General features: G+C 42.9%; 1 protein-coding gene across 2 annotated transcripts in view; it reads right to left on the bottom strand.

The window, feature by feature from the left end:
* Positions 1-14,469, bottom strand: part of ccar1 (cell division cycle and apoptosis regulator 1) — a 100,134-nt gene that overhangs the window by 57,270 nt on the left and 28,395 nt on the right. For both annotated transcript variants that reach the window (XM_069900841.1, XM_069900842.1), the window contains exons 9-10: positions 10,396-10,525; positions 9,349-9,501 (exon numbers count right to left, since the gene is read on the bottom strand). In XM_069900841.1, coding sequence (XP_069756942.1) covers positions 9,349-9,501; positions 10,396-10,525 — 283 coding nt within the window. The remainder of the gene's footprint in view (positions 1-9,348; positions 9,502-10,395; positions 10,526-14,469) is intronic.

Raw genomic sequence — 14,469 nt, 5'->3', positions numbered from 1 at the left:
AACAAAACACAGAAGGGAAAGGAAAAGTGCCTGTTTCCAGTTTCCAGCCACGAAGCGTCCGAGTTTGCTCTCTCCCTCCCTCCTTTCCCCCTCCCCCCTCTCTCTCTTCTCCCCCCCTCCTCTCTCACCCACTCCCCCTCCCAATCCCAATCTGTGGCAGTGCTGCCCTGAAATCCCCAGGTGGGGCAGGGCAGAGAAATACAATTTGGTTTTAATTTTGTGCACACAATTCCAGCTCCGCATCAAATGGGATCCTGTTTTATCCTCTCTCCCTCCCTCTTTCCCGCACCCCCACCATTGTGGGATCAGGGCAGACATTGTGGGCTGACGTGTAGCTCACTCGAGGTGGGAGGGAAGGAAGGAGTGATGGTTCCCAGTGGTGGGAGACCCAATCTGATCCAGACCAGTGATCATAGGATGAGAACCTTTTAAAGGTGTAACCATGAAACGAAAGTGTTAATCTGAAGACTTTTCTCCCAGTGGGGCCAGTGCAAGGCATTTTCTCTCTCTATCTCTCGTGCTCTGTGTATCTGCCTCTCTATCTCTTTCTCTCGCTATGCTCTCTCTCTCTCTCTCTCATAGTCTCTGGATGTATGTGATGTCATGTATGTACTCTGACAATAAATCATTTATAAGTGAGTCTTATACAATTATACAAACAGGACATAGAAAGGAAAATCTTTAATCGAGAGTCTGCACAAAAAAAGATGAGAGACAAGGAGATGCAGTACTGCGATGTCCTAGCTATATTCGAAGAATTTGGTCTCCCTGATAACCCACCTATTATGGCCCCTGTAGAAATAGCTTGTAGACCCCCGCCCTATGCATATGTGGAGTCACAAGGTACCCCTGACACCCCAGACGGGACCCAGGAGTCACGTCCCTTATATCCAGATACTGAAACACTGGGACATGACAGGAACATCGGGAATAGGGACACGTCAGACAAGGTACAGGCCCCTTTACTAAAAATAGAAGGGGGAGTAATAGATGTCGAGACCCCCGCGGGATCCAAGAAAATAGAAAAAGACTTAGAGACGCAGAAAAGGAACATGAAAAAGGTTCAGGATAACGTTAAAAACTTAAACGAAGATGTGAATGTGCTGGGGCAGATCAGTAAGGAACAAAAAGAATTAATGGTAGGTGTATTGAAAGAAATGGAAAAGATAACTACAACACTGTCAGCAGAACTCAAAGCTGGAGGAACAGTAATAGGAATAAAGGACGAAAAGTGTAGTACAGATGAGGAAACGAGATATGACCCACCATGGGAGAAAAGTAGCATAAAAGAACTCGGGAGGGAGAAGAGTAGACATGCCCGCCTGGACATAGTTAGGACGAAAGAGAAAGACGTGAAACCACTAGACTATGACTGAAAAAATTATCTTAGAGACGAGCGTGAACGATATACCTTTGACTCTGAGACATCAGAACCTGACGGGGTCAGTGACAGTAGTGACGAAGAGGTGTCTGAACAGGGTGGAATAAATAGATGTATTCCAAGAGTAAAAAAGGAACAGAAATCCCCAAAATTGAGATATCAATGCCCATTGCTGATCACGGGGCGGGGAAATCAAAAATATGTACCCTGGTCACGAATGGACTTAGAGAGTCTAATGAAAAAACTTCCTCCATTGAGTAATGGGGCTGGTCCATGGATCTCTTGTTTTGAGCGAGAAACCTGTCAAGAACAATTAGCACTCGCAGATGTCAGAACTATCATGATAAAAATGAATGCAGAAGGGGCCCTGAAGCAAATAGAGAGAATCCTTAGAAGCAGTAAATTGGGGGATGAAATAGAATTTGACCCACTTCGAAATAGATTTTGGGAAGCACTTAGAGAAACATTCCCTACACCCTATAGTTTGGACGCCTTGGTAACCCTCCAACTAAAAGAAGGGGAGACTGCGCACGAGTACCTCTCTCGAGCATGGGACTTATGGGAGACAGGGACTGGAGAAAGACCCGACCACAGCCCCCTGGGAAATGCTAATTTTCGTAATGGGACAATAAACGGACTGCCTGGTCGGGTTCAAGCAAAATTAAGGGACATTGTGGGATTAGAGAAGATGTCAGAGGACTTGTGGAAAAGACACCTGACACATGCACTCAAACGACATTGTCAATCAGAGCAGGCTAAGTCAGAAAGTGCATCCCAGGAGGGAGTGGACAAGACAACCGATAAATTGATGAGAGCCATAGAACAAATAGGGATTAAACTAGCGGCCCAACAGATAGTCCCACAGGCCATGGGGCCAGTGATAAATCCGGGACCCCAAGTAAGGAATGGTTGGGAAAGACCACTAAGTACCATGTATAGAGGAGAACATACCCTATGCTGGCACTGCCAAAATCCTGGACACTACCAGCGGGACTGTCCAGAGGCTGGGAGAGGAAGGGGAAGAGGATTACCCTCTATTAGAGGCTATAGAGGAAGAGGAGGAAATTTTAGAGGACAAGCAAGGGGTAGGGGTGGACACTTTGATCGGCCCCAGAAAATTGGGGGCTGGCAGAGTGATCAACAAGTCCAGGCACCCCAGTGTGATGACGATATTTGGGAAGGTGCTGAATTTGATTATTGACGGGGCCCTGGAGAATCAAAAATCACGCCTCCCTGGGAGCCACCGAAAATTTGGGGGACAGTAAATGGAGAAAAAATTGAATTTATGATTGACACAGGGGCAGCGGTTACGTCCGTGATTAAACAGCCCCCAGGGAGCACATATTCGGGCAAAACATTATCTACAATAAGATTCTCCGGGATAAGGGAAACACAGCCCTATACAGATAACATCGATATGACATTTGGACGACAAGGGGTTAGAGCACCTGTCTTGGTTGTGCCAAGTTGCCCCATTAATTTATTGGCAAGGGACATTCTTACTAAACTGGGAATAACTATACAATGTTCTGAGAAGGGCCTACGGTTAACATACCCGGGGGACACACCAGAAAGGGAAGGACAGTTTATAGTAATGACTCCAGCCAATGCTTCAGAAGACTCTGTGGAGGTTATTATTTTCTGGAGTCGACTACTGTATGATGAACCAGGCCCGGGGTTGATTAAACAGTTTTTTGAGTGGAGGGCCAGTATTCCTCAGTATGGGGATTACCAATATCCACTGGATCCTATGCATGTAACATTAAACTATACCATCCACCTGGACCAGGAGTATGAGGAGAGGTGGGACTCTCTAAAAAAAGGGAAGACAGAAATGATACATTGTCCATTTATCTTTGTGGGTAAGGAGGGAATAGCTGCTATGGTTGTCATGACAGAAGAACAAATGGAGTAGTTCTGCTTAGGAGTAGAAAGTGTGCCACATGTAACCTTGGGAATTGCCAAAGATCACCACACCCGACAGTTGGGTCCGATGGTGAAGGAAGCGATGGGGTGTGAATACAGGCAGACAGAAATCCTGGGATATTCCACCTCGGAGGGAGGGAAATTTATCAGACTGAATATTGAAGCATGGGACCGGGTAGTGAATGAGAAAGTAGAAAGAGACCGACCCATAAAAGGAGAAAATATTGATCATGGGGACTCAGACAAATATCTTTCTGATCTGAGTCCACAAATGTGGACAATGCCGAGGGCCCTCTGGGCATTCCTGTTGGTGGGTTGCCAAACAAGCCAACAGAGTAGTTCGGATCCATGCGGGGCCAAAGTTATTCTGAAGATAGATAAAGACAAGGATAGCACCTTCCAGTTCGATCTATGCTGCACTTCTATCTCTAATAACACAGGGAAGATGGGTCACTCACTAAGGGGCTGACAAAACTTAAGGCACTGGCGAAGGAATTAAAAGCCCAATCTGGAGTCTTTAACCCTGTTTTGTCCTGGTTACATGGAGTGTTTGGGAAATGGGGCACAATGTTGGGACAACTTTTCCTAGGATTGTTCATTTCTGTATCCATTTTTATCACTTGTGGCTGTTGTTGTATTCCATGCATTCGAATGCTGGTCATGAGGACCATTGAGAGAGCCTTTGCCAACCGCGATGATCTGCCTCCGAAATATCAAGCTCTACAAGCTACGGAGCGGGACTATCTCACATCACAGGAAGCATCAAAAGTTGCAGAGATCGATCTGGAGTCTGATGGAGAATGTGACGAGGAGGAGGGTTTATGAAATAGATTGTAACACAAATATTATAACATTGATTGTAACACAAACATTATAAAATAGATTGTAGACCATATGTTAACTTGGGTACTTACTAATATTTGGGGGGGTTAGCTAGTTATTTGCTTGGGGGCAAATGGGAATGAAATTTGTAAACGGGCAATGGGATCGGGGAAACGGATGGTGGGTATACGCAAAGGAGGGTTGGGGGGAGCCCTCGCCCACCAGCCAAAAAAACCCAGTGAACAGAACCCGTATAGAGCTTGGCAATAGTAGGTGAACTAATGTAACGTGGTGGTAGCGTAGTCAGGGCAAGATTGTCCTCTAAAGAGGACAAAGGAGGGATTGTAAGGTAAAAACATCATGAGATGGGACCGGAGAAGGAGTCACCCAGAACTAAGGAGTAACAGAATGCAGATGTGACCTTGTACACTCAAGATAAGCTTTGCACTAACAAGAATGATGTGCAGCAGACTAACAGAGAAGGGTAGCAACAGTTTATTCATTGGACAATGTCATGGTATGATAATTTACTAAGTACGTATCCTGAGGTATAAAAAAAACACCACTTGCTGATAACGGCAGAATGCGCCTTCTCCAACTAACACTGTTAGTTGCAAGTGTTACAATCCGGCAATAAAGAACAAAGAACCTTGATTTCGACTCAGTCTGGTGTTTGACTCACTCATTCATGAACAAAGCAGACCTAACAGCGATCACAATATGATCGAATTCTCACTCGACATGGAGAGTGATGAAATTAAAACCGAGACTAAGGTCCTGAATTCAAATAAAGGGAATTATGATGGTATGAGACGGGAGTTGAGTAAGATTGATTGGGTGGTGTTTATGGGGGAGTTGACTGTGGATTGACAATGGAAAGCATTCACAGATCTAATGGAGAAATTGCAAAAATCGTTTATACCAGTTTGGCATAAAAATAAACCAAAAAAGGTGACTCAACCGTGGATAACAAGGGAAATTAGAGACAGCATTAGGTCCAAAGAGAGAGCATATCAATTGGCCAAAAAAAGTACCACTACCGAAGACTGGGAGCAGTTCAAGATGCACCAAAGGAGGACAAAGGGATTAATCAAGAGAGCAAAAATAAATTACAAAAGTAAGCTTGCGGCAAATATAAAGACCGACTGCAAAAGCTTTTATAAATATGTCAAGAGGAAAAGATTGGTGAAATCCAGAGTAGGTCCTTTGTAGTCGGAATCAGGGAAATATATAATGGGGAATAAGGAAATGGCAGACCAATTAAATTCTTACTTTAGTTCTGTTTTTACAAGAGAGGATACAAATAACCTCCCAAGGTTGTTGGGAAACAGAGACTAATGCAAGGGAGGAACTGAAAGAAATCAGTATCTCTAAGGACATGGTCTTGGGGAAATTGATGGGATTGAAGGCAGATAAATCCCAAGGGCCTGATAATCTACATCCTAGGGTACTTAAGGAAGTGGCCATTCAGATAGAAGCTTTAAGAATTATTTTCCAGAACTCAATAGACTCAGGATCAGTACCCATGGATTGGAGGGTAGCTAAAAAGGGGGGTAGAGAAAAAGCGAGGAATTATAGGCCGGTGAGCCTTACATCAGTAGTTGGCAAAATGATGGAATCCATTATTAAGGATGTAATAGTGGAGCATATGACTAACAGAGAAGGGATCGGACAGAGTCAACATGGATTTACAAAAGGTAAATCGTGCTTGACAAATATATTGGAATTCTTTGAGATGGTGACAGGTAAAATAGATGGGGGAGAGCCAGTGGATGTGGTGTACCTGGATTTCCAAAAGGCCTTCGATAAGGTCCCACATAAATGACTGGCTTCCAAAATCAAGGCTCATGGGATTGGGGGCAAAGTATTGATGTGGATTGAGAACTGGCTGGCAGGTAGAAGACAGAGAGTTGGGATAAATGGCTCGTTTTCTGAGTGGCAGGCAGTGACCAGTGGGGTGCCACAGGGATCTGTACTGGGACCCCAGCTGTTCACAATTTACATTAATGATCTGGATGAGGGGATTGGATGTAATATCTCCAAATTTGCAGATGACACTAAGCTAAGAGGGGTTGTGTGCATGGAAGAGGGGGTCAGGAAACTCCAGTGTGATTTAGATAAATTGAGGGACTGGGCAAATGCACTACAATGTGGATAAATGTGAGGTTATCCACTTTGGTAATACAAACCAGAGGGCAGATTACTATTTGAATGGCAATAGATTAAGAGATGGAGAAGTGCAGAGAGACCTAGGGGTTCTTGTACACCAGTCTCTGAAGGCGAGCATGCAGGTACAGCAGGAACAAGGATACCTTACTGCAGCTATACAGGGCCTTGGTGAGACCCCACCTGGAGTATTGTGTGCAGTTTTGGTCACCTTATCTAAGGAAAGATGTTCTTGCAATGGAGGGAGTGCAGAGGCGATTAACCAGGCTGATACCTGGAATGGCAGGAATGACTTATGAGGAAAGATTGTGCAAATTGGGATTGTACTCGCTGGAGTTTAGAAGATTGAGAGGGGATCTCATAGAGACATACAAAATTCTGACAGGACTGGACAGAATGGATGCAGATGGGATGTTTCCAATGATGGGAAAATCCAGAACCCAGGACCATGGTTTGAGGATAATAGGCAAACCATTTAGGACCGAGATGAGGAGGAATTTCTTTACCCAGAGGGTGGTGAATCTGTGGAATTCATTGCCACAGAGGGCAGTAGAGGCAGGTTCATTAAATATATTTAAGAGGGAATTAGATACACTTCTTCAGTATAAGGGTATTAAAGGTTACGGAGAGAAGGCGGGGACGGGGTACTGAACTTTTAAGATCAGCCATGATCTCATTGAATGGCGGAGCAGGCTCGAAGGGTCGAATGACCTATTCCTGCTCCTATCTTCTATATTTCTATGTGATAACATTTACATCCCTATATGCCAAGCGTCTAATTGTGTTACATTGCAAGTCTGACAGGGGTCCCTCTCCGACACAATGGATTATGGATATCAGTTTCTTCATTAAATATCTTTATTAAAATCAAATTCACATTAAGAGGGCCCACTCTATGCTATAAATGGCAGCCGTTAATGTGCTATTTCTCTGAATTAAGAGTTCTTTTGGAATAAAAGACTAACTGTGGGACAATTACACCAGTACAATCAGTAAAATATTGATGACACTATCAGCAAATGTGCCACGGTGGTCAGGGAGTGGTGGGGGAGTGGGGGGGGGGGCTGTCCATGTGTGCATCTGAGGGTGTATGTGAACATGTGTGTATATGTGTTGGTTTTTCTGTTAAAAAACAGAAAACAGGAGTACAATGTACATCTGTATTGTGTGCAAAGTTGTTTTTGAAGCAAAATAAATATATTTTGAGCGAAAAAGATTGTGACCTCTGTTTTCAGCATGTAACAGTCCATAAACTAAAACAATAACAAACAGTAACAACATTTGATTGCAACCAGAGCTGCATATACACCATATGGACACCACGATTCTGTACTTTCTTTTACAGAATTAAACATTATTCCTGATTTTGTTTTCTGTTCACATCCAGGTCAAAGTTGGAGCACAAAGCCAACTGAACCAATAAAATGGAACATCAAATAACTATTCCATGCTAGCATCTCTGACCTTGAGAGTTTCAATCCTCATAGTTCCATTTCAGGACAGGCCATCAGATAAATGTTGAAATTGATAAAAGGTACCAATTTTTTCTTTGTTTAAAAAATGACATGCAAACATGCTAGTGAAAAATTTCTAAATTGATCTACCATAGAGTGTGTCTTTGCCTTTTTGCTAAAAACAGTAAAATGAAAAGATTAGATGCTTAGACTGAGGTTCTCAAAATCTGCCACACTAATGTGTGAAGACAATCATTTGTCAGCTACCTCAAGATAAAGTCCATGAACATCAGTTTCCTTTACCCAAGTAAAGGAAGGTGAACTTTATTCACAAACATGAAATAAGGCCCCATCCACCACAATTCATAAGAACATCCTGAGCTGCTTCACAGGAGCATTACTGAACACATCCATAATAGAGAGTTGCATTAGGAGATAACTAGAAGTTTACCCAAAGCTCTAAGGTTTAAGAAAGAACCTGATGAGAGAGGCAGAAGTACCAATGGCAGACTCATAATACTCAGAGCTGCACATGAGACTAGAAGAATGAAAATATCTTTGACGATTGGAGGGTCAGAACAGATGGATCATATGTGAAGGGGAAAGACACTAGAAAAAGCAAAGGAGAGTCTTAAAATTTGTATATTGTTTCAGTAAATATGTTGAACAGAGCAAGAAAGGACAGGATGAGCTTTTGAATACTTCTAATTTATAGCAGAATGAGAGGAATCACAAAGACAAATTAGAATATCAAGCAGGTGATCAGTTCAGCAATTTGACTCAGGATTAGGGCTAAATGACATTAGAGTAGAACGAGGCAAACTTGGTGATGTTATGGAAAGAATGACCAAAGCTCAATTTAGGGTTTAAAATAACAAGACTGAAAATAATCAGTTTCAGACAGTTGTCAGAAAGAGAGTTAGTCAGGGAAAAGTTTGTGAAGGAGCCCCAATGGCTTCAGAATTCTCTCTAATTAATTGGAGAATATTTCTGCTCAGCCTCTGCCAGACATCAATCCATTGGAACTTTGAAAGGGGATGGCAGTGTTAGAAACATTAACATGAAATAGGATACATTTTGATTACAGATAGCATACAGATGAGGAATTGAAGAAACTGGTATGGATAATTCTTTGAATAAGAGCTCATACAAAGAAGGGGTCTTTTCACAAATAAACAAATATTTTGAAGAGGGATTCAGAAAGAAATAGGGGGGGTTGACAACTGACTCACTAACTAAGACCACTTGGTCAGAACTGGAAAGATTAAATTGAATGGGAAATAAACTGGTAAAAGAGCCCCATAGATGGACCGAGTAAGCAGTTGCAGGAGAGAATATATGGAAATAGGAATCACTGCTTGCAGTTGAGCAGAACAAATGCTTCAAGAGTAATGAGAGAATACCAAAGTCAAAAAGCAATTGGAATATCCAAGAGGAAGTCAAACCAGAAATAAAGGTTGGGGCATTACAAGGTTGAGAAGTATTGAAGGACTTTGGAAGGAAAAAGAGGGATGAAATAAGGCAATACAGGATGATAGATAGGTTTAGAACAGTATGAAAAAGTCAATCACTATTCAGATCTAACCAGAATACACATACCAATCCAAGGAAAATTTGGAGAATTGAACAGTGTAGCGAGAGGCGGTGCGTCTCTGCCTTCTTGGAGATCTGTCCCTCTCTCGACGTGGTGATCGATCTCGGGATCGTTTGCGCTGTGGTGATCGGTCACGTGAGCGCCTTCTGTCCCGATCTCTGAGAGAGAAAAAGACAAAAACTCATTTAATACAAAATAATTTCATTCAAATCTCCCGCTCTCCAGGAGCCCGGCTCTCCGGGAGCCTGGCTCCGCCTCCCCCCGCTCTCCGTGAGCCCGGCTCCCCCTCCCCCCTGCTCTCCGTGAGCCCGGCTCCCCCTGCCCCCGCTCTCCGTGAGCCCGGCTCCCCCTCCCCCCACTCTCCGTGAGCCCGGCTCCTTCCGCTCTCCGTGAGCCCGGCTCCCCCTCCCCCCACTCTCCGTGAGCCTGGCTCCCCCTCCTCCCGCTCTCCATGAGCCTGGCTCCCCCTCCCCCCGCTCTCCATGAATCCGGCTCCCCCTCCTTCGCTCTCTGGGAGCCTCCACCTCCCCCGCTCTCCAGGAGCCTCCCATTCCCCCGCTCTCTGGGAGCCATGCTTCACTCTCACTTTCATTATGGAGACCTGGCACCTGCACGACCTTCCACTTCCTGGGTACCCAGTTTCTCTACTTTCCACTCTCTATGGACTTGATTCCCATGATGTCTTCCATTCTCAGGAGCCCCAGCTTCCACACTCCTTTCTACTGTGAGCCCCAAGCTCACACACTCCCTTGCAATTTCTAGAGACTCTATACCTTCTTCCACTCTCTGGGGTCCTGGTTTCTATGCTCTCTTCTACTTAGGTGGGTTCATGTTTCCATGATCCCACTCACAAGGGACTTATTAAACATGCTTCATCAAAACTTGCCTGACCCAAAAGGTACTACATCCCAGTTTCCCTTGTTCTTTTCATGGTTCACGAAAAAGTTACAACTATTCTGTTACATTAAAAGTGTTGGAGTCTGGCATTAATCTGACATTTGTAGGTGCCAGATTAATTAAGTTTTACAGTGCAGTGCAACCTGCCTCTGTACCTTCTTTCATCTTTCCTGGTTAACGTTATTTCCAATCTCTCATGCCTGGCTATGAATCTGGATGGTGGTTCAATCCTCCTCATGGGTTGTGGCTGTGGAATGACTCGGACAGGAGGTTGCAGCAAACCAGCTGCAATAAATACACAGGAAACAATATAATCAGAAAATTGCTAGGTTGATTGTCTTCCAAAATAACTGCTGCTTCTGGAATTACATTTATTTTGCAGTCATTATTTTGACAAACTGATTTTTTGGGTGGGGTGGGAGAAATAAGTTTTTCTCCTATGATGGGATGTTACTTCTGGATGGTGAATCGTTGCAATCTGAAGCACTTATCAATGCTGATACAATGCAACAAGGTAAAGATGTTTTCATAATTTATTCTCAAGATATGGGTGCTGTTAATAAGGCTTTCTTTCAATTCCAAAATGTCTTTGACAGTGATGACTCCTTGAACCTCGGCAATGCATGCACTAATAGAATTCTGACAGTACTCTCAAGTATTTAACACTGTGACAAGTACAGTGGTAGTTTTCCATGCGATAACAGTCACACATTGGAGAGAAATTATGCCCCAAGTTGCTTGCTGCCCATGTACTACTGGAAACATAGTGGGACTGTGTGCACAAACAACTTATAGTGCATCTTATTTCTGAGACAGATTACAATCATAGTTTGGAGGCACTGAATATTTAAATTTGAGTAATAAATAATTAGCTAACTAAATAAATATTTCTTCCTGACATTATTCAGTTTGATCACAATTGGAACTGCATTTATCTTATCATGAACTCTTTTCCATGTGGCTCTCCTGGATGATCAGTGGCTCCAACAAATTTCTTGTTGGAGTGAAACTAATTTACAGGACAAATTGAAAAAACTCTTCAACTCAGTTTATAGTTTAAGAAATAATATTGAAATATTCGAACAAGTATGGGAGCCTTACATTAAATACAATAGCGAAAACCTACCGGGGACAAACATTACCTAAGTTGATGGAAGGAGAAGGAAAGAAAAGAATGGACTCTGTAGAATTTCTGGTGTATTTTTGTTGAATGACAACATTGTCTGACTGAATTAATGCAACCTAGATTGTATACCTAAAATGGATGAGAGGGGGGGGGGGGTGGGGGGGTGGCTTGGGAGGAGGGAGGGGGGGGGGAAAGAAAAAATCACTGTAAATGTGTGAAAAAGAAAAAGTGTATACCATGGCTAATGTGATTTATGGTGTGAAAAATAAAAAATTTAAAAAAAAACTCAGTTTCCTCCACTTGAGAACAAAGATCAGTCCAGCTTCAGTTATCAAACTGCAATGCAAAGATGACACTTCCACATGCCTGAATTAATACTGAGCTCCAAGTCATTATCATTTTACGCACTGAAACATATTAGTCGAGATAGAAAAAGTCAGTTAACAGGACTAGTTTTCTCACTACACATTGAGTAGATACTGGTGCTGTGCCTCAACTGTTAGTTTGTATTAATATCCAGAATGGAAATGCCTGTATTTACTGATGAGTAGAAGAACAAGAAGGGATTTAGGTGAAACATAAAATCTTGAGAGGTTTTCATAGGTCACATGGAGGGAATGTTTCCTTGAAAATAAGGCACTGCCCATTTAAGAACTGAGCCAATATTTTTATACTCTTCACCAAAAAGTTGTTTTTGGAAATCTATTCCTCAAAGAATAATGCAAGTGAAATATTTGTATATTTCCAAGGCAGTACATGGACAGATTTTTGATAACTTGAGGAGAGTTTACCACAGATATATGGAAATGTGGAGCGTGGTTACAATCAGATGGTGGAGCAGACTCGAGGACTTCAATGCAAAAAAACAAGCAAAATACTCATAATTTGCATGCTTGTACAGAATTGCCTGTATGTTATGGTCAGCACGGTTGGTGTAGTGGTTAGTGCAATGTCTTTAAAGCGTCAGTGATCGGGACCACGGTTCGAAATCCACGCTGTCTGAAAGGAGTTTGTTTGTATGTTCTCCCCATGTCTGCGTGAATTTTCCCTGGGGGCTCCAGTTTCCTCCCACCATTCGAAGCGTACTGGGGGTGTAGGTTAATTGGGTGTAAATTGGGCAGCAGGGGCTCGTGGGCTGGAATAGCTACCGCGCAATATGTCTAAATTTAAAACTTCAACATCTGTAATAAAGACCTTGCTGAAGAATGAATTCTCCAACAATTAAGGTCTTCAATAACAACCTCCATGTTTTGGAAATCATCTCTTGATGGCATCATTGATAAAATTCATTATTAGTTCTCATGTCTCGAATTGTAAAAGGAGTGTTCAAAAATCTGCATAAAAACTCATGGTTTAACAAGCAGTAAGATCCCTTCAGTCATGTATTCTTCAGAGATATGAACAGTTTGCAGTAGACATCTCAAAGCTCTGGCATTTGCCAGATTGGAGGCCTGTCACCTGTGGAGCACCACAGGGATCAATGCTGGGTTGGCTATTATTGGTTTCACATATCAACAATTTGGAAGAAAATGTAGGTAGCATGATCAGTAAGTTTGTGGAAGACACCCAAATGATGTGGGGTAGTGAAGAAAGTTGCCCAAGGTTACAACAGGATCTAGTTCAACTGGGTGGATAAAGAAACAGCATTTGGAATTTAACTCTGTTAAGTTAAAACATGTGGATTTTGAGAAGTTAAACCAGGGCAGGACATACAAAGTAAAAAACAGGGCCCTGGGGAGTGTAGCAGGACAGAGTACAAGCATATACTGTACCTAGAGGCACAGTACATACTTCCCTGAAAGCGTCGACACAATGTGATGAAGGCAGCAATTGGCATTCTTGGCTTTATCGGCTCGGATTTCAAGTTGCAGCTGTAACTGACATGATATTGGTGAGGCTGTAGTTGGAATACTGGTCATCTCGTTATGTGAATGACTGAAAAAAAAAAAAGGGATCAAAGGCATGGTTGTTAAAAGTGAGCTGGAGGCTATGTTGTGAAGAGGACACAAGGAATCTTCAAAAAGGATATAGACAAAGTGAAAAGCCAAAATATGTCAATTGGGAAATAATGTGGGAAAATGTGAACTCATTCATTTTGGCTGGATTTTATTTTAATAAGCACGTAATCTAAATGGTGAAAAATGCAGAGTTCAGAGATGAAGAGGGATCTGGTTGCCCCAATACATAATTCACAAAAGGCACATATTCAAACACTGCAAATATGATCTTGTTATATAGAGGAAGGATCTCATGAAACCAGTAAGGGTGCAGAGAAAATTTATAAGGATAGTGGCAAGGCTGGAGGATTTGAGTGATAAGGAGTGTCTTTAGAGGCTAGGATTATTTTCCCTGGAGTGAAAGAGGCTGAGGATAACATTATATATGTTTCTAAAATCACGAGGAACAGAGAACACTCCAGCACAGTGGCCCTTAGGCCCTCGATGATGTGCTGACCCATATATTCCTTAAAAATGTACTAAACCCTCTATTTTTCTTCCATCCATGTGCCTGTCTTTTTTTGTATCATCTGTTGGTCATGGTCGGCCATGGCTACTACGCCTCTGGTCGTCACTGTGGAGTTGCCTCTCCAGGGTGCAAGCCAGGGCAGAGTTAATATCGAGATCCGTCTGTTGCCCATGCAGTAGGACCACCCCCCCCCCCTCTATGATAATGACAAGTCCAAAGGAACAATGAAAATCAATACAGTTTGGTGCCAGCAGCTTTGCAAGAGTTGCTGGGTAGAGCAGTCAGCCACCTTCAGGACTTTGACTTGTGATTTTTCCTTGGGGTTTACTCCCAAAGCCTTTCCCATGAATGAGTATAGCTAAAAGTCAGCGGAGGTTTGAAATCTGAGTTTTCCCTCTCCTAGATGAGTTACCATCCGTGGTTAACGAGCCCCATCTGCCCAGAGCAACTGGTTTCAAGGCACCAGTGGTCTGCCTTTGTCCCTTCTGTCAATGAGAACAGCTCTGCCTGGCATAAGAACTATGCCACACATGAAGGCCAGGAGAGGGACTTGGTTGTCAGTAGCTGTTTGAGATGCATGCCATGAAGAGCTTTTGTATGACAGTGGGAGCTCGTCCACACCACCACCACCCTTTAG

This window comes from Narcine bancroftii, chromosome 10 (assembly GCF_036971445.1).
Source record: "Narcine bancroftii isolate sNarBan1 chromosome 10, sNarBan1.hap1, whole genome shotgun sequence".
In the NCBI taxonomy this organism is placed as follows: Eukaryota; Metazoa; Chordata; class Chondrichthyes; order Torpediniformes; family Narcinidae; genus Narcine; species Narcine bancroftii.
This window is presented reverse-complemented; position numbering and strand designations above follow the sequence as displayed.